Below are 24111 nucleotides of genomic sequence, written 5' to 3' on the forward strand. Positions count from 1 at the left end.
TCTGATGAGATGATTCTGAGTTGAATGTGCTGAGGAGCCGGCTTTTATGCACTCCACCACTTTTCCTGGAAGCTCTAATCACAGGCGGGCTTTTCAGTGGAAATCCCCCCCCCCCCCCCCCCACCACCACCACCACCACCACCACTGCCCCATGGGGTCTTTGGAAATTTTCATGCTCCTTTCCTTCCTCCCTTGTTTTAGGGGGACTTATCTGTTAATATTAGCATTTTTATCCTTAGTATAGATGTTATTTCATTTTAATATATGTATATTGAAGTACTGCATTCTGAGGAAGATGTATTTTCATTTTAATGTGTTACACTCTACTACATTTCACAGAAACTGATACTGCATACATTTGTCTTCTAGTTACTTTAAAGATTTATATTTTCATCCAAAACATATGATGAACTTGTAAAATGTGGTGTGTTGTTTTACATGAGACTAATCGTCAGTATATAAAGTAGTACCAGTTTAACCAGCTACTACATTAAAATTATCTTTCCATTAATAATCTTATATTAAAAAAAAGCACCGCTGTACTTTTACTTTTGAAGGGACATTTTGCTGCTCATGCTTCTGTATGGAAGCCGAGAACTGTCGTTTTATAATTTTTTAATGCTGTTATGTCGAGATCACAAGTTAATATTTTCGTTAATAATAATAATAATCAACTTGTTTTTGTGAGAAAACAACGGATCTTTCTGCTTCTCCTCTCTACTTATGGCGTTTATCAGAGATCAGAAGTTCAAACAGCCTAAATCGAGCCGATGGTGACGGACGAAGTTAACGGAAGGATACACGTGTGACTACATTCGATTTTCAACGTAACGTGGAAAATAGGATTATATTCACAATAAGTCTAAAACCTGTTACATGTGTCCCTTATAACTTTAAAGGAAAGGAAACAACTATATTGTCTATTTGGGTTGCTGGAATTGTGATTTTAAGGATAATTCCTGACAATGACTGATACATTTGAGTTGATCTCTAACTACAAAGATGGATGATTTGTTTTGGCTTCACTTTCAGGAAGCTCTCAAGCCGTCCATCTTTCCATCCACTCTATGCTACATCCAGAAGCAAAATCAAGCATTTATGTTATTGTATATTCAAAAGTAAAAGTACTGTCATGTAGATCTGTGCCGTTTCAATGCATTTTACAAAAATGTCAGTGTATGCTGCTGTACTACAGTTGCAGTGTTGGCTGATTTGACCACGGAGATGTGAGTCATGACTAGTTTGACTGCAGTTCATGATGACATGGCACTAATCTCTGATAAACAGCATTAAAAAAAGAATTGCAAGCACGGCCAGGCGCAGCATCCGCACTTCTTGACTTTGACTCAAGTACAGATCTCATACAGGACTTGTTCTTATAATGGAGTATTTCACATAGTTGCATTTGTACTTTTGAATAAGCAAAGGAGCTAAATGCCCAATGTTGTGTTAATGCACTGATTATGTACTAATGTGTAATGTAATCTTGGTCAATTAGCACACACACAGCAAAGACCAAATGAATAACATGAAGAAAGCGATAAGTTTCCTGTGGAAGGCGTGATAGCACACAGCAAATACATTGAAGTGAAAGACGACTGAGAAGGAAATTGCCGTTTTGGAAGCTGTGAAATCCTTTGAGCTGATAAGACCCTCTGAGAGAGATGTAGAGTGCTAAAGATATTCCTCCCGTTTCCTCTTACTTGAATTTGAGCCTTTTAAATATCTTCCACCAAATTAAAGCAAAGAAGAGAGTAAGAGTGCATGATGATTCATTCCAGTTGATGCCTATTTGTAGTAGCACAAAGCGTGACCACAGAGAGTCCATAGACTGGAACATGCTTTTTACAGTTCAAAGGATGTGCTCATAAAAAAAAAAAACAATGCGTTGGCAGCAAAGAAATACTTTAGTGCTGTTTTTTATGTGAGTCCAGAGACGGGAAATGTGTGATGCAGGAGCAGAGGCGCCTGCTGCTGCCTGTGTTTTCAGAAGTGACAGTTCATATCCTTCCTCTCTGACCCGAGGCCCAGGATAGTAGCCACTGTTGCTTGACACCTCTTAACCTCCACCCTTTCCTCTGAAAAATGATATAAACTCTCCAATTAACTCGTGCAGAAACAAGACCGAGGGGATAAATTCAAATCTATTCTTGCGAATAATCATCCATTGAAAAACTGGGTTAGGGCAATTTTGTCCACAAGTATGATATTCTACTGTTGTACAGTAGACTACAGTATGTGTAGAGAATAAACAATAACTAATGCTTCTACTTCACCATCACAGACTCAAAACATACCATCACTGTCTTAGTTGGTATGATAAAGCAAGAAAGGAGATTTTTGACACGTCTCATGAACTGAGGAAACAATCCAACAACCAGAGGTTCAAGCACCAGGATCAGGAGCATCCCAGCTATCAACTTACAATCTTTGACTCTGATCTCTGACCTTGCTGATAGACACCAGCGGAAAATCTTCTTCTGGTGACAGGAAATAACAAATCCACCAGAGAGATAAAAGAAACGTCCCCTGGTTGAAAAATGGGCTGTTAAACATTATTGTTGACCTCTTCCCGTAACCTGGGTTGGTAAATATAGGCTGCAGTGTACTGATACTAACAGTAGCTCATATTGACTAAAGCAATGATAAAATATGGGATGATGTTAAACATCACAGTGACGATATTAAAATAAATGTACACAGTTCTGTCTTTCTGCTGTTGTAAGTAGCATACTGCTAAAATACAACAACTCGCTGAATTAAAAATAAACTCAATGGAAATAATTTCCAAAAAAGTTCCAACAATTTACATTATCTTATTAAATAAATTGAATATTGAACTGAACACAATTTTTGAAAAGAACGATACGGGTTAAAGTGACGTTTTTACTCATAATCTCTTTCAACTAATTCAAAACATCTCTGAGCGTCTTTTATGTGTTTTTTTTAACTTTATTTGCATATTTTCACAAATATAATACAAACAATTTGGCATCGCACTTCACAGAGAAAAGAATGTATAAAGCAGTGAATTCTCCTTTCAATAAAAATTATACATTAAAATTACAATGACATTACATAAGTAAGAGTACTTAGATTTTAGATACTTTAGAAAATAAAACAATAAATAAAGCAAAAATAAATACATACAAAGAAACTGAATTTAAAAAGTGGGCTGTATTGTTACGTTTCTTTAAAAAAAACTTGTAAAATATCAGAGGTATCAGTACATTTGTTATTATTAATAATTTGGATAGACTCAAAATAATTACGCAATTCAATTTGGAAGGGAATAAAATTTGGCCGAGATTTGCAGCATACAGTTTTATGGAGGTGACTAGGTGACTTGGCTGGGAACCGGAGGGTCACTGGTTCGAGTGCCTGTGTCTGTGGACCATGAATGGAGCGTGGACTGGTGGCTGGAGAGGTGCCAGTTCATCTCCTGGGCACTGCCGAGGTGCTGTTGAGTAAGGCACCGAACCCCCAACTGCTCGGGGCGCCGGTCACTGGCAGCCTCCTCGCTCCAACATCTCTCCATTAATTGCATGTATAGGTTCTGTCTGTGCATGTGTGTGTAACATCATATGTATAATAATAATAGAGTGAAAATTGAATTTCATGAAACAAAGGAATTCTTCTTCTTCAATCCACTGTATTGTCTTGTTCTTGTTTTCATAGCTGGTAATGGCGTCTTTTACCTCCAATTTAATCAAGTGACTTTACTGAATGTTAAAAAAAAGCTCTCAACTCTTTTCCAGAACTCCAAAGTTACACTGACTACTGAATGAATGCATAATAGTTTTTTCTTCAATCTTACAAAATTCACATTTGTTGTCCACATCTGCAAACTTGACACAAATTTGTTAGTGGGGTAAATAGAAGAAAAGTTCCTTTATTAGTCCCGCGAATGGGGAAATTCAATTTTCACTCTATTATTTTTCATTTTACACACACACAAAGTCCGAAATACACACACATGCACAAACAGGAGCTATATACATGCAACCAATGGTGAGATGTTAGGGTGACCGGCGCCCTGAGCAGTTGGGGGTTCGGTGCCTTGCTCAACAGCACCAGAAGATGAACTGGCACCTCTCCATCCACCAGTCCACACTCCATTCATGGTCAACACAGGGACTTGAGCCAGCAACCCTCTGGTTCCTAGTCCAGTAACCTATGGCCTGAGCTACTACCGTTTCCTTCAGGTGTTTATAGCTCAAGTTTAAATCACGATGACGAGTTTTAAAAAACGATTCTTTTTTTGTGCAGTTTTGATATTGCAGTTCCGTCCTGTTGCCATATGGGGTCGCCAGCGTGCGTTACCGTGTACCGTTATGGCGACAAGGTGCAGATGGTCTGTCCCTTTAAGACAGGAAACGGACGTCCCAATCCAAATACAGGCAACGAGAAGACCATGTTGACACCATGTTATCTGTCCTCGGTAGACATCTGCACAGAACAGTCCTGAGAGTCCCCGGTCCCGTGTCTAACGCTGCAGCCGCAATGGCAGACGCTCTGGCCAAAATCCCCGTTGTAGAGATTGATCCGGAGGGAACCTTTAAGTACATACTGGTCAGAGTGAAAGCAAAAGATGGCGATGTGCATAAAGACATAGTCCGAGGCACAAAAAGTGCAGAGTATCACAGTAAGTTGATAACTGTAGTTTGCGCCAAGTGCGTCAGTCCAGACTGTTGCTGCAGAAGTGGCTGACTTTACCCTATTTGTTATATGGTGCACCCTGGAGACCAACAGTGTGCAGAACCAGGAAGATCCAGTGTTTGCCAACCTTATAATATTATTAACATGTTTATTCCAGGTGTATATTTGCAGCAACAAGTTTAGAAGATAAGATTGGAAATGAATGACAGTAAAATGCTTTAAATTGTTGATATTTTCTTGAAAATTGTCTTTTGTGTGTTTTGATTGATGGAATGATTTACAGATCATATATTTGAGAAGGTCAATCCAGCTATGGAGGCCTTGGGGATGGAGTGCAAATGCCTTGGAGGAGGGAAGATAGAGCACAAGAGCCAAGAGAAAAAGCTAAGGGTGTTTGGAGAATCAACTGTAAGTTGTTAGAAATGCATTAAAAGCTGAATCAAATAGCCTACTATTATATATATAGTAATCTTTTAATGGGATAGTGTAAATGCTCATTTGCTTCTCATTCACTTTCAGGGGTTTGGTAAAGCAGACCATTCTGTGTCGGTAGAGAAGTTGAAGAGCGTCTTCAGCGACTATGAGATCACCTGGTCGGACGACAAGAAATAAGAGTGTAAACCTGCATCTAATTTCAAATGTCTGCCTTTATTTATCAGTTTCAATGCGACCCTTCTGTATGACCATCATTTAATTCAAATACACCATTCTGCATTCATCGGTTTGCTTCTGATTCTGTGAAAGTACAAAAACTGACTCCTAAAAAGGTTTTTTATATATATATATATTGTAGGTTTTCATTTCCATTTTCATTCAGTGTGAATAATCCTTCTACTTATAAATAGAATGATTCATTTTTACTTGTGCTTGGTCTCTGATAGACTTCATTACAGCTGAAGGCCATGTGCCAAGCGTGAAGTCCATACAGGAAGGGGTGAGCCAGTCGGAATAACTAACATATCCTGTTACTCTGAGGGAAAGTTTCTTTTCTAAAAAGGCCAACACAGATAAGAGGGGCTTTCACTTGAAGTCATGGTTACATGCTTTCATGTATTTGTGATGCTAAACATCAAGTCCACAGCACTTTACTGGCACGAATACAATATCAAACAAAAGCCAAGAAGAAAATAAAATTGAAAAATCTGAGGTATACAAAAAAAACAGAGGGATAAAAAGGCTGATTCGAGTCATACTTTAACAATAAACACACATTTCTGCACAAACACTAATCCATACCACATACGGATTCTAAGAAGGTTTTTAGTTTGTTGTGAGTTCACACTTAGTAAACAGTTACTAACAAAGTAAATTCAGTCAAATTCAATAAAGTATACTCAAAGCAAACAGCATGCATACTTAATACAGTTGTTTTTTTCAAAAGTGCTGTTGGTACAGTCCCACAATGCAAAGCACAAAGAAAATGAGGTACTCTTCACAGATGGAATTACAATAAATTGTTGTTGATGGTGAAATCTCAGGAAAATAATGTAGGTTTAATTTGCAGTGACTTACCAAAGTTGCAGTTTGATCTGCAACAAACATTGTATCATTTTCTATTTGTATTGAACTGTAACGTTGGCTGATATTTTAAATACTGACTGCTAACACAGTATATTATGATATACTATAGTATACTACAGTATATTATACATACCTGTATATTATGATATACAGCTTTAAAGTCTACAGCCACATCAGGTGAAGTGATTACCATGTTCACCATCTCAGTTTAGCATTTGTGTCTTAGCACTAAACAGAAAGTACAGCTGAGGCTGATGAGAGGACAATAGTTTCACAGATATTTGGTCATAAACTAAAGTGTGGACAAAAAAGTTGTCACAATACCAGTTCGATTGCCAAAGTTCGGGTACCAAACTTTGATACAATAAAAAACAGTACTTGATAACTCCTTTGATACCATGGCAAAAGAAAAAAAGTAATTGGCACACAAAGTATATATATTTTCTCTTTTTTTATCAACAACCTGCACACAATACTGGTACAGAAAACGCCTCTGAACACAAACCAACAACAGCTGATTTACTTCTTCCTGTTGTTTAATCAGTGCAGCCTTGGGTTGAAAATCACAAACTGATAATAGGTCCTGTAATTAGTATATTCAATGCTATAAAATGTGGATATTGTATCATTTTGAAACACGTGAAACTATTTAGTTATTGATACTTTCGACAACCTCAATGGACAAATTGAAATTTTGCCCTGATGATGAGAAAAAGTTAAGAAATATGGAAAATATTACGATTCATCCTGAGAGGGCATGGATTTCAGAATTAATTTAAATTAATTTAATAGCAATCCATCCAACTGTTGAGACTGTTCAGTGAAAACCACAAAATAACCTCACAGTGACCCTAGAGGAAAGTCATGGGATCATCAAAGTCTTTTATCATGTGGAAGGTATTATTCAATAAGATATTGCACAGGATAAATGAAAACCTTGACTTTCTGTTTGCACCAGAAGCAAAGTCAAAGGATCGTCAAATGATTCATGAATCATTCATTCATTCATTCATCTTCAACCACTTGTCCCTGTTGGGGTCGCGGGGGCTGGAGCCGATCCCAGCTGACATCGGGCGTGAGGCGGGGTACACCCTGGACAGGACGCCAGTCTATTGCAGGGCACAGAGACGAACAGAGACAGACAACCATTCACAGCTACGGGCAATTTAGTGTCATCAAAAAATAAAAAATAATAATCACACTGGGTATTCCTAGCCAAAGTTCTACTCTGTGTTGTCAGCAAATGATGATACGAAGGTGGCTTTAAAGGGGAGACTGATTTGCTATATTGATATCTTTTATTTGGTGTAGTACCCAAAAAACACCTTTATTCTCACGAGATTGCACTATTCATGTTACAATCTAGAGTCTACATCCTTTTCCTCTGGGTTTTCCCACATGAGGTTGACGGTTGTATTCCAGCAGGGAGCACATTCTTGCCATTACTTTCGTTTTTTTTTTGCTTGTGACTCACCACGTTCTTAAGAGGAAGAGTGGTGAGTAACTCTGCTTACTACATAATTAGCTAGTGTTGACACTCTGAAGAGAGCTTTTTTCACCTCGACCCTCATCAGCAGACTTAACATAGACACTGATACTCAATGCATTATGCCAGTTACCGTGCAACCTCAAAAACGAGAAGCAGAAAGGCATCTTCCTTCCGGTTTCCATCCAAATCCAGAGCCAGTTTCCTGTTAACTGATAACCTTTCCATTATCTACAAACAGGGAGGTCAGGACTGGAGGAAGAAGTCTTACTGTGTTAGCCTCAGCCCTCTTCTTGGAAAATACATGTTTGGTCTAATGAGATTTCACATAAAACAGATGTGTTGTCTATGACCAACCATAAGATCTGTTAAGTCATTTAATGGTCAAAAGGTCAAATTCTGTAATCTGTTTGGAGGCCATTTCACAGAATACAGCCCTCAGAATAACAACTTCTTTCATTTGTCCCAAGCCATCCTTATAGTATATTTTCTTTTGAAGTATTTATATAATGTATAACATTGTAAATATGGAAATGCTGAAACACAATCCATAGAGATGCACTTAGACATGCTTTAATTGCATGTATATAGGTCGTCCTGTTTGTGCATGTGTGTATTTCGTGCATGTGTGTTTGTAACATGAATGATAACAGAGTGAAAAAATTGAATCTCCCTTGCGGGATAAATGAAAGTGGTACTTCTTCTTCTTCTTCTTCTTCTTCTTCTTCTTCTTCTTCTTCTTCTTCTTCTTCTTCTTCTTCTTCTTCTTCTTCTTCTTCTTCTTCTTCTTCTTCTTCTTCTTCTTCTTCTTCTTCTTCTTCTTCTTCTTCTTTCCATCATTTTGCAAACTTATTCTGCAAATATAACTTTACCAATACAAGTATTTGTTCTTTTTTTAATATGTATGACAAAAGTAGAGTGCCATGCGAGAACATGAACTACTGAATCATGTTGTGGGAAAAAGACCATATATTTTGACATCTCTTTCCAAGTGTAAGTACACAGAAATCAGTATCTGAATAAACTGTATGTGAATAAAGATAAACATCAATGCAGAGTCTTGTTTCCTAAACAAGAAGTCAGTCCCATCCTGCGGCGGCAGCCCCTAACACCTCAGGCTGCCGGGAAACAAAGGTGCAGCAAAATGCTCAAGATCTTATCTGGGAAACAATAGCTTACCAGACACTGATTCTATGGAGTCAATAAGGTCAGAGCCAACAGAAATTCCAGACTCCTAGAGGATACATATCATCCTTCCCTTAAATGATTAAAATTCAATTCAATTCAGTTCAATTTTATTTATAGTGCCAAATCATAACAAAAGTTATCTCAGGACACTTTACAGAGTAGGTAAAGACCACAGTCTATGACTTATTTGTGATTTACATAGACCCAACAATTCCCCCGTAGAGTACGGTGGCAACGAAAACCTTCCCTATTACAGACAGGAACGTCAGACAGACCCAGCTCTGTGGAGGACAGCCATCTGTCTGCACCGGTTGGGGAGGAAGAAAAGGAGAGAGAAAGAGAGAAAAGACGGACAGATGGACAGAGAGAGACAAAGACAGACACAAAGACAGAGACAGACACACTTCCAGTAACTATAATAATATCTATAGTTATGGGAATATGACTTATATGTTATGGCAGTTAATACAGCAGAATAGTAGAAACAAGCACAGCTAAGGTTATAGATTATAATAGTAGCCTGTTTTTGCTGCTTTTTGTTATTTCATCATCATGAAAGTCTTTTTGTTTATGCCTCTTACTATGTTCCTTAATTAAGCCAAGCTTTATTTTTGAATTGGTCAGAACAGGAATGTTTGTAATTGATGAAGCCCATAGAACATATCAAAGCTGTGTATAACACAGTGTTCATGAGTCAAGTAGATCTTCATTAGAACATATGTTATTCTATGAATCAATACTGTTGATGTACACTCAATTGGGTTACAGCATTTAAAGTTTATTTAAATTAATTCTTCATTGTTCTTTCCGTGCTAATGTGAGTGTGATGCATAAACTATTGTCACGGCTGTCGGTATAGGATACATTACAATTATGTCTCCTGTTATTTATGCATAATGTTATTTGTAACAATTAACCACATTTCCTTTGTGTAAGGCTTGTTTACACCACACAGGTTTTTGTCATGGACGTATAACACTTCAAATAAGTACTGGTCATCTGGTGTTCCCAAGTCCACGAACAAATTTAATGATGAGAACTGTTCTTTATAGGGCGTCTTCTGCATGGAATAAGTTCCCTGTCAGCATTAGACACATGGAAAGCAGATCTTCTTTCGGTTTTGTTTTTACTGTTTGTTTTTCTTTTGTGAATATAGATACCTTGTTTTTGTTTTATTGATATAGTGTGATTTATTACTGTTTGTTTTGATTGTTGTTGCTTCCTGTGTGGACCCCAGGAAGACGAAGAATAAAGAATAAAGAATAAAGAATAAAGAATAAAGAATAAAGAATAAAGAATAAAGAATAAAGAATAAAGGATAAAGAATAAAGAATAAAGAATAAAGAATAAAATGGACCTATTCATATGGGACAACAAAAAAATCCCTTCTCACAAGTAAATGAAAAATGTCTAGAAAATATGAATGGCTATGTATTTATATTATTCAGTAAAGATGTGTAGTTTTAGCACGCATTTAAATCTTTATTTATATTTCAGGTTTTATTGTCCCCAGTAGATTTATAGTGACGGTTGTTATTATCAGCGCTTTACAGTCACCGCTCTTCTCTTATTGGTTTAAAACTTTGGAATTTTACATTTCAACCAATCAGAGCAAGGGCAGATGAGCGTCTTTGCCCCCTACGTCACATCCGATTCAAACATCGGCGCGCGGTGTTAGTGTCCACAATCAACTATCTGCTCCTTTTTTTCTTTGTTGTTTTCTACATTTAAGTGCTTAACAACAACACAATGGCGACATTAAGAGAAACAAACGCGTAGTTGTGACTAATACGCTCCTGAGCAGAAGGTACAGTCTATAATTTATGGTAAGAAGCTTTACGTTTTATCCAAATGAACATTAACAACCATGCTAACGTTAACAAAACACACCGTGGCAAACACGTAACGTTAGTCCTGGTTCTGTCTAGTCTCAACAGGATGCTACTTTCTTTTTAGACAAAAATACTGATAACGGTATCGTACTAAATTGAGTCACTTTGAATGACTCAGTCGGTGACATTGTTCCTAACTTTGTCTCGTTGGTTCAGGTGTCGTGAACTCCCGGTGACTGCTGTCATCATGTCCCAGACAAACACTTCTCTCCTGGACGAGGTGGTGCAGTGGAGTCAGGAAACCTGCCGCCAGAAGCTCAAGTCTGTCCTGCCAAAGCTCACTATATCCTCTCAAACGTAGCCTTCATTCATGTGATATGATATCATGATTAATACATCATTGATTTCATTTATTATTATTGTGTTATACATAATATGTATGACTCTTTTGATGCCATGGCAAAAAGACAAACGTAATTGGCACTCTAAATATGTTTTTCTCTTTTTTTATTGACCTGCACACAGTGCTGGTACAGAAAACGCCTCTGATCGCAAACCAACACAGTTGATTTTCTTCTTCCTGTTGTTTCAGCAGTGCAGCCTTGGGTTGAAAATCAGAAACTGATAATAGATCCTGTAATTAGTACTTTCAATGCTATATAATGTGGATATTGTATCATTTTGAAACACGTGAAACTGTTGAGTTATCGATACTTACCTTAATGGACGAATTTAAATCTTGACCTGGTGATGTGAAAAATCTGTATGAGAATAATCTCTATGCCCAGCCCACAAGGGCTTACAAGACACCATTATTAACACCAAAAAGACCAGATCCAAAAGTAGAAGCTCTTTGATAACTATTACTACAATACTATTACTAATAAAATGAACCATCCGGACGTTTCTTCCAGGCTTTTGCAACAAAACAGGCTTTCGAACAAGCATTTAATTGAAAAAGGGTATTCTCAGCTCATTATAGAAAATGAGATTAATTCTCAATGCTTTTATATCTGCAGACTTCAAGTGCCAGAGGAAGGATTCCTGTTCTTAGCTGAGTGACCAAGTATCTCTCTAAAATTCAGTACCATAGTTATGTTTGATTTGAATGTGTGTGTAATTTTGGTTTTAACAAACACAATACAAGTGGTTGGTACATGGAGAATCCACTAATCCAGGTCTTGTAAATTAGTTAAAAAAAGTAGTCTACAGTACATATCTAAAGATTAAATTTTTTTAATGAGGTGGAGAAAGTATGCCTGTCCTTATGCATTATATTTAACATCACAATCTCCATACCGTCTCAAGGGGATAATGTTCATATATTTAATATTTTCTGGGTGAAGCCGATTTTGTTTTGCTTATGTGTATCAATCATCTTTTTTCACAGTTTAAGTCCTAGTGCTGGACAATATGGTCAAAATATTCTATCCCAATATTTAATACTTCAATAAGATATATTTTATATATATCATGCATGTTAAATACTCATGTTTTCTGGTAATTAAATAAGTAAGTAGTCTACCTGAAATAGCCACATGGTAAAGCCTATTTCTGTATACCCCTGCGTGAATATAATACAATATTATAGTATTACTGAGTAAGTATATGCTTATTATCAATTTTGATCACGTAATTGTGTATCACAAAACCGCAAGGTATGATTTCACAATGATACAATTCCATTGAAAGACGATAGATCGTCATATCAAATTGTCGCCCAGCCCTATGTTGTCATGGTATATTTGGCAGGTTTATACAAAGGCAATTCATTTGCACTAATGTTGTGGTTTTCCTTAACTGTTTGCACTCTTTGCATGATAACTCTGAAAGTTGGGATGATCATATACGTAAGTTTCTTCATTGCAAAATTTGTAAATACAAACTGCTTACTATGTCCCTTGAGCACCATTTGTGATTTATTTATGCACACAACACCCCCACAGGTATACTAAAGATCATTACAGACATGTTCCTCCCTCATATTGGTTTGTCTGAGCTGGAAGATGAGTGCTTCTCCAAGATCTTACCAAAGGTAAACAACATGATGAATGCATAGTTCTTTAGGAAAAAGGCATGTCATGGGAAAAGCTATATTAAATTACATTATCTAAACCTGGCCATTACCGTCTTAAAACAGCATAACAGTTATTTAGACAGCTAATATAACAATCTTTAGTTACATCTTCAATGTCAGTTGGTGCTGTTGTGCTGTGTGAATAAGATTCCTTTAAACACCCTGATTAACTTTTAATATAGATTGTAGGTTTTTAGTCTGACTAAATCTTTAAAAGATTTGTTTTCATGTGATCGGAGGATTTGTCGATAGAACTATTGTTGTTCTGTAAATTACTGGCATTGTAGTAATCGGTAATGGTTTTCATGTGTCTGTTTCCGTCCTTATCTGTCACAAATGACTGCAGGTGGTGACGATGTTTGACAGCATGATGAAAGAAATTTTGGACCAAGTTGGAGGGCTGTCCAGTCAAAACACCGACCTGTGTGCCTTACTAAGGAACATTCTCCAGGTACTGTTATTATTGCAGACTTAATTGTTACATTGGAAGGCTGTGTATTTCAAAATGAATCAGTACCTTACAAGTTTATGTTATGTATGATATATGTTTTTTCTGAAAAACATTGTTCTCACTTCATCCCTAACCAATATTTTGATACAATCCTGCTGTCTTTTTCAGGCAATGATGCAGATACTTGATGCACTATCCACTTGCGTGCGTCACATTGGCACATTTGAGGAAGTCCCTGACATAGATGCCATCCGCTCGTTACCAACTTGTATTCTGAAAGTCCTGAGGGAAACCTTTCAGCACTGCAAGGTCAGTCTGTGCAGTGGTGGCCCTGTCTTTTTATGCATCTTAAATTATGTTCTGCAATAATTGCTAAAATGATGGCTGAATGTTTTGTATTTGTAACGTCATTATTAATGAGATAATCACGCTATTATTAATAAGAATCAATTAAAAAAAGGATAACTATGTTATCCTTATGTACAGGAGATGCATTAAATAAAATTTATGGTCTAAATTTTGTGATTAATGACATGGTTAGTGGTGTGAGATTTGATCTTACGTAGGCTACATTTCAGTTTTTATTTAAAACAATTGGCATATTTATCAGTTTTTTATCTTAATATTAAAAATGGGTAACTTGGTGAGTTTAAAAATGGATTAGTAACTTCAATGTTCAGGTGACACTGAATTAAAAAACAAACATTTGCACCACAGACATACCTAGAGGGTTTAATTTATGCTTCCTCCTCATTTTCTTCTTGTAATTGCAATCCGTTATTGAGATGTCAACAGCTCAAGATGACCTTATTAACTGTTTAGCATCTCTGTAGTAGGAAACATGCCCACTTGGTGATGCAAGGGAATGTAAAAAACAGTCCCAAATTCAATTAAATCTAACTTCTTCTTTAATGATTTTTTAGTGAAAATCTATAAAAAATGGAAATGTCTGCATGTTGTCCTCAGGAGAGTGAGGTGGTTTACTGTGGCCGTCTGTCCCTTGTGGCTGACCTGCTGCAGGCACTTTTTAAGGAGGCCTACTCCCTTCAGAAGGGTCTGTTGGAGCTGCTGGACAGGATCTCCCTGGACAGTAGTGCCTCAGACGAAGAAGTCTCTGACATTGTAACAGGTGGGTGTTTCTTTGTGTATTTGTGTATGCATCTGTCTGTTTTCCACGCCATTTGTTAATAAGCCCTTCCACTGTTTTACCTGAATAACTGCAATGCAAGTCATTTTTCATCTTTCTCAGTCATTCACAACCTGCTGGATATCTGCTCCATAATCTCCAACCTGGACATAGCACTGCATGCAAACACATGGAAATTCCTTATCAAGTAAGTACAGCAAACACTGATGTTGACACTTGATTCACTTTGTGACAAGAGTGGGATGAATTTAACAGTTAATTTGGTTTCCTCTGTTCAGACAGAGTCTAAAGTACCAGTCATTGGTGGAGGAACATCTACATCACGGTGACATCAGCAACAGCCTGTGTGACAACCTGTTGGCCTCTGTCCACAACTGTGTGGAGCTGGCTGAACAAATTAAACATGCTGGTCTACAGGTAGGAATGCTCTGATTAGTGGTGAAAAAAAACGTTTTAAAAATGCAGGTCTATTGGATAAGTGTGTAAAGTGTTAGGGATTTGAGAGTATACATTTAGTGTTCGTAGTTATTTTTGTTTGTAACAGAATAAGCTCTATATCTATGTGAATGTGGTATAAATACAGCACAGTCACGATACCGACTTGTCACCACAATGGTGGATATGTATGTGTGTGTTTTTCCTGTGTTATACAGCTTTGTTCTCAGAAATAGTCACACTTGGGTTTATCAGAGTACAGTTGATCTTTGTCACCTTTTTGTATTAATGGTCTTTGTCCTTTTAAAGGAGGAAACACAAAGCCCAGAATACAAGCTGTTCCAGAAAACTGCAAAGATGTGTCGATTTTTTGCAAACACTTTGGTTCATTACTTGAAGGTACGAAAGATTAGGATCTCCTTGACTTGCTCTTGACTATATAAAAAACCTTGTTTGATTTCTACGTCCATTACATTTTTCATTCTTTACTTCAGAATATAAAGCAGCTGAACTTACATCCCATTATTCCTTTTCTTTTGAACAGGAATTCAAATTTTTTCTGGCAAAGTATTGTAAGTGCTTTCACAAACTCTACCTCGAGATTATCAGGTATGTGCGGTTTTAAGTTGTAGATTCAGAATACAATTTATCCTTTGAGTAGACTGAGTATTGAGTAGTGCGTAAACGTATATCTAATGTCTTTCAGTAAGTTCCCTCCCTGCTTAAGTGCTCCAACACTGCCCTCGGCTCTGTCTGAGGAGCTGAATGCAGCCGCTCTGGTTCCCATGGATGCCCTCCTGCTCCAGCTGTTGCCTTTAAGGCCCTTCGCCGAAGTTGTCCTTCAGCAGCACCTGTGTGAGTTTAAACCTTATCCTCAGCAAGATATTTTCCCCAGATACTGTGGCCGGGACGATTGATGTTTTTCTTTTTCCCTTTGCAGTCAAGACGTTGTTTTATACACTTTTACACACAGTGTTGAGCTGCAACCATTCTTTATTCTAATGCCATAAAGCAGGGTTTGTAAAAAAATGTGAGACTGTGGGCCTCCCCTCGACCAAAGCTTATTTCTAGAGGTGTTGCACCACCTTTCAAATGTATTTATTTATCTTTTTAATTTAGGAAATTATCTCTGGAAAAATGTTGACTGTATGTTCTTACATAAAAGAAGATTGCCATCATGCTTCTTGCAGTAGACTGACATGTGTACCACAAAAACATGCAACATATAATCCAAGAATGTCCCGTCCCTTGTTCATCTACAGCTGTAACTACTGAACATGAGCTTCCTCAGTGTCTTTTGCTGGTGAGCGTCCTGGGTCAGCTCACCTCCCAACCAGAGGAGGTGCTGCAGCTTTGGTACACTGGCAGCCAGTTCTCAGAGGAAACACCCAGGTAATAATTAAGGGTTTGTCTTGTTGCCATCAACGACTGAATTTTAACATTTGATGCTTTAATGAAGACCAGCAGTTCACTTTAGAACTCGTCAGGTTTGCAAAAAGGTATAACCTCTTGGTTACCAAAGAGCACATGATATTGATTATTGATGATGGATTTTTTTTAATCCACATTTTTAGTTTTATATTCAGATTTTTTTTGATTGTATTCCAAATAAGTATTATATGAATTATATTACACAAGGACAGTGAGATAGGACCAATAGATACACCAACAGTTCACCCTGCACAGTTGGAATTTTGAGTGTTGTAAATAATTCTGATTGTTTTCCAAGAGAAGCATGGATGCTAGTGATTTAGGACTAAATGCATTAAATAAGAATCAGAGTATTTGAAAAATGATGTATCATTCAGCAGTCCTGAAAATGATTAATTTATTCAGTTACAGTATGTATTCCATTTAATGTGTAAATATGTCCCCACCCTCCCTCTGTCTCCAGGCTTCCCCTTCATCAGGCCCTGTTCACTAGTTTCAGGCGATGCCATTCTGAGCGTCAGGTACCGGTGCTTTTGCCAGGGGTGATGATGAAGGGTCAGGCCCAGGTCCAAGTCACTCTGCACAACCACATCTGTGTGCATCTCTGTGCCAGTGGGGCTGCACTTCCCCCGGTGTACTTCCGGGTGCTGGTGAGGTCTACACACCTAACCACATACACTGTTTTGCTAATGATGTTTGAACTTTGTTCCATTGTGTATATCCACTTCCCCCCATTGGACACAAAAATCCTTTTTTGACGTTGTAAGGAAGGAATTTATTTGAAAAAACGGAATGGGAGTTAGGGAGTGATTGAGAAAGTGAAACAAAATGTTCAATGTCCATTGTGTTTTATCCTCAAACAGTAGTAGTAGTAGTAGTAGTAGTAGTAGTAGAAGTAGTAAAAACCCAGAAACTCTCAAAAGGATAGTTCAGCTGTTTTGAAGTGGGGTTGTATGAGGTACACATCCATAGTCACTGTGTTACTCACAGTAGATGATGGTTAGCACGCTGTCTGTTTAGAGAAGCAGATAGAAGTACCGACAGAAGCTGCTGTGGATGGGGGCAGCCGCTGCAGCAAAACATACTTAAGTCAACTTAAAAAAATCAATATCGCGTGTACACTATATTTGGAATATTTTCACAGCTTCACCTTGTCGTTAGATATCCCTTTCCTTTGGCACTATTTTTTATTCCAGTATTCCTGCGCTTGCAACTGCTGAGCGCTGTCTTACGCCACAGAACAGCTGTTCGAGTCGGACCTCTTTCGGTTTATTGAATAAACAAATACTAGACAATAAAAATGAATGATTATGACAGCTATAATGAAATGCTTTTCACTGTTAATGAGCAGCAGAACACAGAAGAAAAACTTTTGCAGAGGGAACACTGAATAGCTGAAAGAGAGAGAGGGAAAACTTTGGTGGACACTGGAGGAACGCACTGTCTGACAGCAAGTTAAAGTGGCAAAAATATTCTATATAGAGCTTACACTTAGACTGACTGAAATACGTTTAGTGATGCCCCCAGACCACAGCAGTACATTGCTTGGCTTTCGTGTTGGGACTCCTGCTTGCTTCAACAAACTGGCGGTGTGCTATTATTTAAATTTACTGTTGGTTATTGACTGACCATCATTAAGTACCTTGTACAACCCTCCTTCAAAATGGACGAACTATCCCTTTAAGTCGTGGCACGTTATATTGGCAGAATCTGCGGAAATTTTATCAGCCAGAGGAAGCGGATTGGTCAGCCATCTTCCAAATAATCAAGAATGTTTGCTTTACACAGGATTTGTTCCAGTTGCAGGTGTTGTGCTTGGCAACAATGGGGGCCGACCTCACAGCAGGGTTACAATGAAACTTGCCAAGTCATTTATCTTAAGTCTGTGTCTCCCTCTTGGACACGACCTGACCTCAAACCCAACTGTAAATGGGTGATTGCCATGACTTTGATTTTATTTAATTTACTAATGATAACTGATGTTTCCAGGCTGCCTTTTATCATTATTTGATGCAATTCAAATGCTTAAAAAAACAATATATTGTCCCAGCATAAAATTACACAGTTTGAGGGATTTTTTATTTAGAATGCTTATGTTATGTGATTATGTCAAAAAATAATATTGGCCTTTAGAGAATCTTTAGGTAATTTTGTATTGTGGATTTGTATTTTCTTTTCTGTCCATCATTGAACTAGGCACCAAAAATGAAGTATTAGTTGGACTCTAGTTTGAAATAAATTGTTTATTTTGACTATCTTATCACATTCCGGCCGTTAGATATGTTCTGGTGCAGGATTTCCCCTTATTCAATGCAAGTTATTCTTTCACTTTTCACTTTCGTTTTCTTTGTTTCTGTTCAATTTTGTCATACCTTGTTTTTTCTGCATTTTCTTTGGTTGACTCCCTCCTCCTCTCCTGACCCTCTGACTTTCCCTCCCTGATCTTTTTTCCAGGAGCGTTGTTTGGTCGATACTGTACTGCAAGCTGATACTCAGACAGCTCTACTGGCAACAGATGTGTGGTGCTTTACAGCACGGTGAGAGTGTGTTCACATATAATTTTTTTTTTTTAAGTATACACTGCAGCTGTGTGTTTTAATCAGGGCATACTCTTCGATGCACTCGATATCTTGAAACAGTAACAAACTGCATTTTAGGGCACCTTTAGATTTATTACAGCTAGTGTTTGCAAGTCATTTTTTTGCACATTTGCTTCTGTATTATGTTGAATCCACTGCTGATTTCGTCTTCTCTCCTTACAGGTATGGGACAGCAGAACTTTGTCTACATCATGTCCTCCTTATTGCTCAGCTGGTAGGTAAACCGGAAAAATACACAATACAGTTGAGAGTTTTAATTTGATTTGAAAGAAAAATGTCACAGAAAATCACACTTTATCTCCCATTTTCAGGCATGAATTATAAAGGTGCTCAGTAGTTGTAGACCTTCATTTTCTAGACTTTAATATTATTGGGTCTCTCCATCTTGACACCACAAGGTCATGGATGATTTCAGTGACCTCTTCCTGAGTACTTTCTAAAATAACTCTAAATCCCCTTAATCTCTCACTGTAGGGTTGTGGATTAGTCCTCCCTGTTTTCTGTGGCACCCCGACAGAGGTGACAATTGGTGTTGTTGGACCTCAGGGACACCTTTTCATAACCTGTTATGTCATTTCGTCACAGATTAAGCTGGATCCCACTCACGTCCCTAAAAACACCCCCCTCCTTCAGTTCTTCACCTTTCTTCTACCCTGTTGCCCTGGTGATTTTATTCCTCCTGAGCCTTCACACTGACACTCACACTGTTCCTCACCTCACCTCCTTCCTGCTTCTCCCTCTTCTCCCCTAGGTGAAAGCTTGCACCACTGAGTGTTACCAGTCAGTCCACCTGGGCCTGCTGCTCAAACGCATGGTTTTCCTCATGACGCCAGATCATCAGGTTAGAAACACTGGGAACTTTTAATAGTTTTGTATTGAAATTCACTCAAGAGGAGTACAGACACTACCTTCACATTTAACAGTTCAGTAAATATTTGTGAACACTGAAAGACTAAATAAGACTGGAAGACTGATTTAAACAATAAAAACTGAGTGAACTTTGTATTGCAAGTATTTGACTTGCATCTGGTATACCTGACTCGTCCCGGTTTGTTTCACAGGACCATCTGAGAAGGCGCCATTAGAAACTGATTAGCAAAGGACAGGTGCTTTCAAAACATACCTGGTAGGGGATTGGATGAACTATCATTCTATCAAACTCTCATCAGTTTGGAGAAGAGCAAAAAACATATTTTCCATCGAGAAAAGTTTAGTTTTCTTTAGGGGGCGATATTGTTTTTTTTTTTTTAAACAAATGATCACCTCTCGTGTCAAAGCAACGCATAACTTGTATACAAGATGGATTTATTATCATTCTCTATACTGCTTGTTACCACAAAAGTTGGTTGTCCTTTAACTGAAAGAGAGACTCAGAGTTGACTTCTGAAAACATTGGTGTGTTTCTAAACCTTCCAGAAATAGCGGGGTTTAAAAGGTTTCATTCTCTTGTTATGGCCTTAAACATTTAGAAGCATTTGGACCCAAATGTGTCACACAAAAGAGTATTTATCACAAAAGTATAGTATGTTTTATATTCATATAGATAAATAGATGTTCAGAAACATAAGTCACACAAAAACTCAACAAAGTCAATGGTGTCCAAAATCTCCCAAACGTCTTCAGTTTGGTTAGGATGTGGTGACTGCAAAGGCTATACTGCATGATTTAAATGTTTATGCATAGAATCAGCTGCATGTAAGTTCCTCTACTCGTTTTCTCAGGCAACAACTACATCAACAACAAATGCACTGAATTATAAAAGATCATTACCTTGATATCGGGTGATTTTTCAATAATTTGAAGTGTTTTGTTTTTCCAGATGGAGCTGGTTATGCGATTCCCACCCTCTGAGGTGGAAAACCTTCCAGTGTGGCGACATGTCCTCCTCAGGGCTCTTTCACAGGACGCCCGTCACCGTGTAGAGAGTGACATCTTTGACCTTACTCAAAAAGCTCTGACTGACTGGCAGAATGGAGGGTACAAACTAGGACAAGTGGACAAAGTGGTGAGGACAACCTCAGATATGGGTTGGGTTTGGTAGTCAGTGCTTTTTGTTAAGGTCACTGTAGTGGGCTGTTTGTTTGCTTTTGCCTCCACCTAGCATGAATGAGTAGTTGTGGGTTAATGTCCGCTATGTGCTCAAGTGAAGACGCCATAATTATCCAAAGACACAAGCAAACAATTCCATTTCAATTTGCCCCTGAAGGTAACAAGGACAGTGTAGTGATTGTGTTGTTGAATACATGGAGAGAAAGTGTCAGTACAAACATCAAGGGCAAGGCTGCCGCACAAGTTCTGTCCTTGTGCACTTAAAAGAGAGTGGATAGATGACAAATGACCACAACAAGTGATATCAAGAGGAAGATAAGCTTGTTCCCATTGTTGAAAACAAAAGGCACTGATTCGAGTATTAGTGAGCTCTCTCCTTTGTTGTTCTGTGAAATCTCAGTGCTTATTGAAGTGAGAGCCAAAAGGGATGCAAGTGAGAACCCTTTCTTGTCCTTAACAGGGATGTAATATAAAATTTGAAGTTTTGACAGCATAATAAAACACTCTGCGTTTTTTAAATATTCTTCATATTTGTTACTCTGCAAGAATGGATAGGGTTTGACGAAATACAGTTAATCTGATAGTTTATGCAGGATGAGAAACATAATTATCAAAACAGGTTTGACTCAGATGTAGTGAGAATTTCACCTTCAGTGTCAGAGATGGTTTTAGACCATCAAAGGCTATGTGCAGGTGGAAAGGTAATTTGATCATTTGTAAGTCTTGTTGGTTTTTTGTCTCGTCCTTCTTCTGCTTCAGGGTGTTGCTGTGTATTTTCTGTCATACTGCCCAGCTTTAATCAGTCAAATTCTTGCCAGAATGATTAAATTCAGCCAAGAAAACAATGCAAGGAAGCAGGATGGGGATATTTGACATTGAAAATATACACAAATGTTGTATTTAACAAAGTCCCTCCCTGCTGCCAGAACACGGTGCTGTTAGCTCTCCTAGCGGTGGTTCGGGCCCAATCATCTCCTGAGGAACAGAGTGTGTTGTCTGCAGTAAGAATAATCACACAACTCTGGTCACGAATGAGTCCGGACCTGGTGAGACACACACAGACACACACACACACACACACAAACCCACCCACACTCTCTAAATCCCTGTAACATGTCACACTCCAGCTGCAGACCCACCCTGTGCTCCAGTGTACTCTGCAGCTGCTCCTGTCTATTTCAGCCATTTTAGTGAAAAACATCGGACCTCAAGTCATTTGTCAGGTATTCTGTCAGTTTTCACAGTTCACATAAACAGATGAAGAATGGAGAAACACTTGTTTTGATTGGTGTGTGCGTGTGTGTTCGTGTGTCCCAGGCTCTGTTGTGTGTGGATACCTTGGTGTCTCAGAAGTGTGCAGATCAGCTGCTGACTGCTCTGGAGTTCCTCTCCTCCCTGGGGAAGATTTTTATCCCTCCTGATAGCCAGGTAATGAGACCAAACTACCACAATCAGGATCTTATATGTTAGTACCTTGCCCTCCTTAGTAATGGTTGCTCATGGACATTTATTCTGCTGTTGTTCTCATTGGAAGTCACTTGCTGTAACATCTTTGACACTGCAAGACCCATGAGTAAGTCCATGCGTAAGATAAACAATTGAGGTTAAAAGGTTAATAAAAATGTTGATCATCTGCTGTTAGGCTAAATAACAATATACTGTATATCAGTAGTTGTTTACCTATTTGGTTGATATCCTCTCTCATATTATCAGGAGGTTTGTACTTTTGCTGTTAGAACCATCATTTGTTTTTTTTTTGCATTTTAATATGTGCACTTGTCATTGCTTTTGACTTTTCATAAAGGAATAACTTATTATATGGAGAAGCAAACCATCAAGAACAAGCAGAAGATGAAACTGTAGATAAGATATATGCTCAATTCTGAAGTCCCTCTTTTTTGTCCCTCAGAATCATATTTTGGCACGGCTGAGTAGCCTGTTTGGAGTCCTGTTGGCTGACAGAAACTGGGTGCTACATCAGCACGCCCTGGAGGCCTTTTCTCAGTTTGCAGAGGTAAGACAGGAGCTCAACAGGTGTAATCTTATATTACAGTTCATGCCTTGTCATTAATGTAATGTGTCCTTTTGATATTTAAGATTACAAACCATGAAGAGGTCATTTCCCAGAGTTTGTGTGTGGAAGATACCAAGACGAAGGTGGTGAACTATCTTAGCAAGGTAAGGGGATGCCGACATATTGTGAAGATCGACTTTAGATAAAATAGATGGATGCAAACAACTGTTTTGTTGTAGACCGTTAATGCACAGGAAGATGTGGAGTCACGGATACAGAGGTCCAAGCTGGAGATGGCGGTTATTGAGCAACACAATGAGAGGCTGGAGAACAACAAAGAAAATGAACAACAAACAAACAAACTGGCTTTTGAAGCTGTTGCGGATTCAGAGGTGTGTGGTGTCATTGACTTCATTCACAAGCTTACGGAATATATATGACAACACACTGGAAACTGGCCAGTATGACACTACCTCCTAGTTAGTGTACATGGGCACGATGTACACTAGGAGGTACAGTAGTTGCAGAATATGAACCAGGCTATTATTGAGGATTATATTATTTGGTTTTATGTAATAGTTTACTGTTAATTGGAAAATATATATATATACATTTTTCTTTTATCAATTTAAGATTTGAGTGTTTGCGATCGTAATAGTTGAATTTAGCAGTTCAGTCCAAACTTTCCCTTAGCAATAAAACGAGCACAGTAAAATATATTCATCAAAATCCTATAAAAGTTAAATTCCTGTAAAGATGTTTCATTTTCTTGTATTTATTCCTCCCTCTCAGCCATGCCCAAAGAGGGCCCGACAGGAGACCAGTGCAGAGGAGGAATACACCCGCTACATCCAGACAGCTGAGGGTGCTTTGAAAGCCCTTCAGGCTCTCACCGAAGGCGAGGGCAACACTACTGCACCACCTCCACAGTGGCTTGAATCCAGACTACAGGGGCTTCATACCCTTATAACTCAAATCTGTACAGCCAGACACACAACCTAGCCCGGTTTTATGTACTTCATGTATAGAACTATTTAATAACACGGTGAGCCTGAGGAAGTCTGTATAGCCGTTGATGCTGCTCTCTTCACGTTTTAAACCCATCTGTGGTCAGTCTTGATTTTTATTGTTTATTAAATGTGTTTGAATAAAAATGACTGTTCATTTGCTTTTATTTAGCAATACATCAAACAGGAGTCTGAGTTGTGCCACAAGATATTC

The 24111-nt window shown here is 38.2% G+C and overlaps 2 protein-coding genes across 2 annotated transcripts; both read left to right on the plus strand.

Moving 5' to 3' along the window:
* The first annotated feature begins 4410 nt into the window (after positions 1–4410).
* On the plus strand, positions 4411–5377 carry LOC310966439 (14 kDa phosphohistidine phosphatase). Its single transcript, XM_083940162.1, has 3 exons — positions 4411–4645; positions 4943–5067; positions 5179–5377. The coding sequence occupies exons 1-3, from the start codon at positions 4426–4428 to the stop codon at positions 5269–5271; spliced, it is 438 nt and encodes a 145-aa protein (XP_083796288.1). The 5' UTR covers positions 4411–4425; the 3' UTR covers positions 5272–5377.
* A 146-nt stretch (positions 5378–5523) lies between these two features.
* On the plus strand, positions 5524–23892 carry firrm (fignl1 interacting regulator of recombination and mitosis; the record flags this gene model as incomplete). Its single annotated transcript, XM_083940151.1, has 25 exons — positions 5524–5593; positions 10903–11043; positions 12520–12536; positions 12633–12721; positions 13110–13214; positions 13383–13523; positions 14181–14343; positions 14464–14548; positions 14640–14778; positions 15106–15195; positions 15341–15405; positions 15503–15651; positions 16059–16188; positions 16691–16877; positions 18682–18764; positions 18990–19041; positions 19579–19668; positions 20647–20832; positions 21803–21922; positions 22004–22099; positions 22194–22304; positions 22786–22890; positions 22974–23054; positions 23130–23282; positions 23683–23892. The coding sequence occupies exons 2-25, from the start codon at positions 10934–10936 to the stop codon at positions 23890–23892; spliced, it is 2757 nt and encodes a 918-aa protein (XP_083796277.1). The 5' UTR covers positions 5524–5593; positions 10903–10933.
* Between the last annotated feature and the right edge of the window lie 219 nt (positions 23893–24111).

The sequence above is a fragment of the Echiichthys vipera genome, assembly GCF_963691815.1.
Source record: "Echiichthys vipera genome assembly, chromosome: 3".
NCBI classification, from domain to species: Eukaryota; Metazoa; Chordata; class Actinopteri; order Perciformes; family Trachinidae; genus Echiichthys; species Echiichthys vipera.

What these genes read in the sequence shown, in the direction of transcription:
- LOC310966439 (XM_083940162.1), top strand. Translation starts at nt 4,426, where the DNA reads ATGTTATCTGTCCTCGGTAGACATCTGCACAGAACAGTCCTGAGAGTC. An exon ending in AAAAAGTGCAGAGTATCACA is followed by an intron (nt 4,646 to 4,942) that starts GTAAGTTGATAA and finishes AATGATTTACAG; the next exon opens with ATCATATATTTGAGAAGGTC. An exon ending in GGGTGTTTGGAGAATCAACT is followed by an intron (nt 5,068 to 5,178) that starts GTAAGTTGTTAG and finishes ATTCACTTTCAG; the next exon opens with GGGTTTGGTAAAGCAGACCA.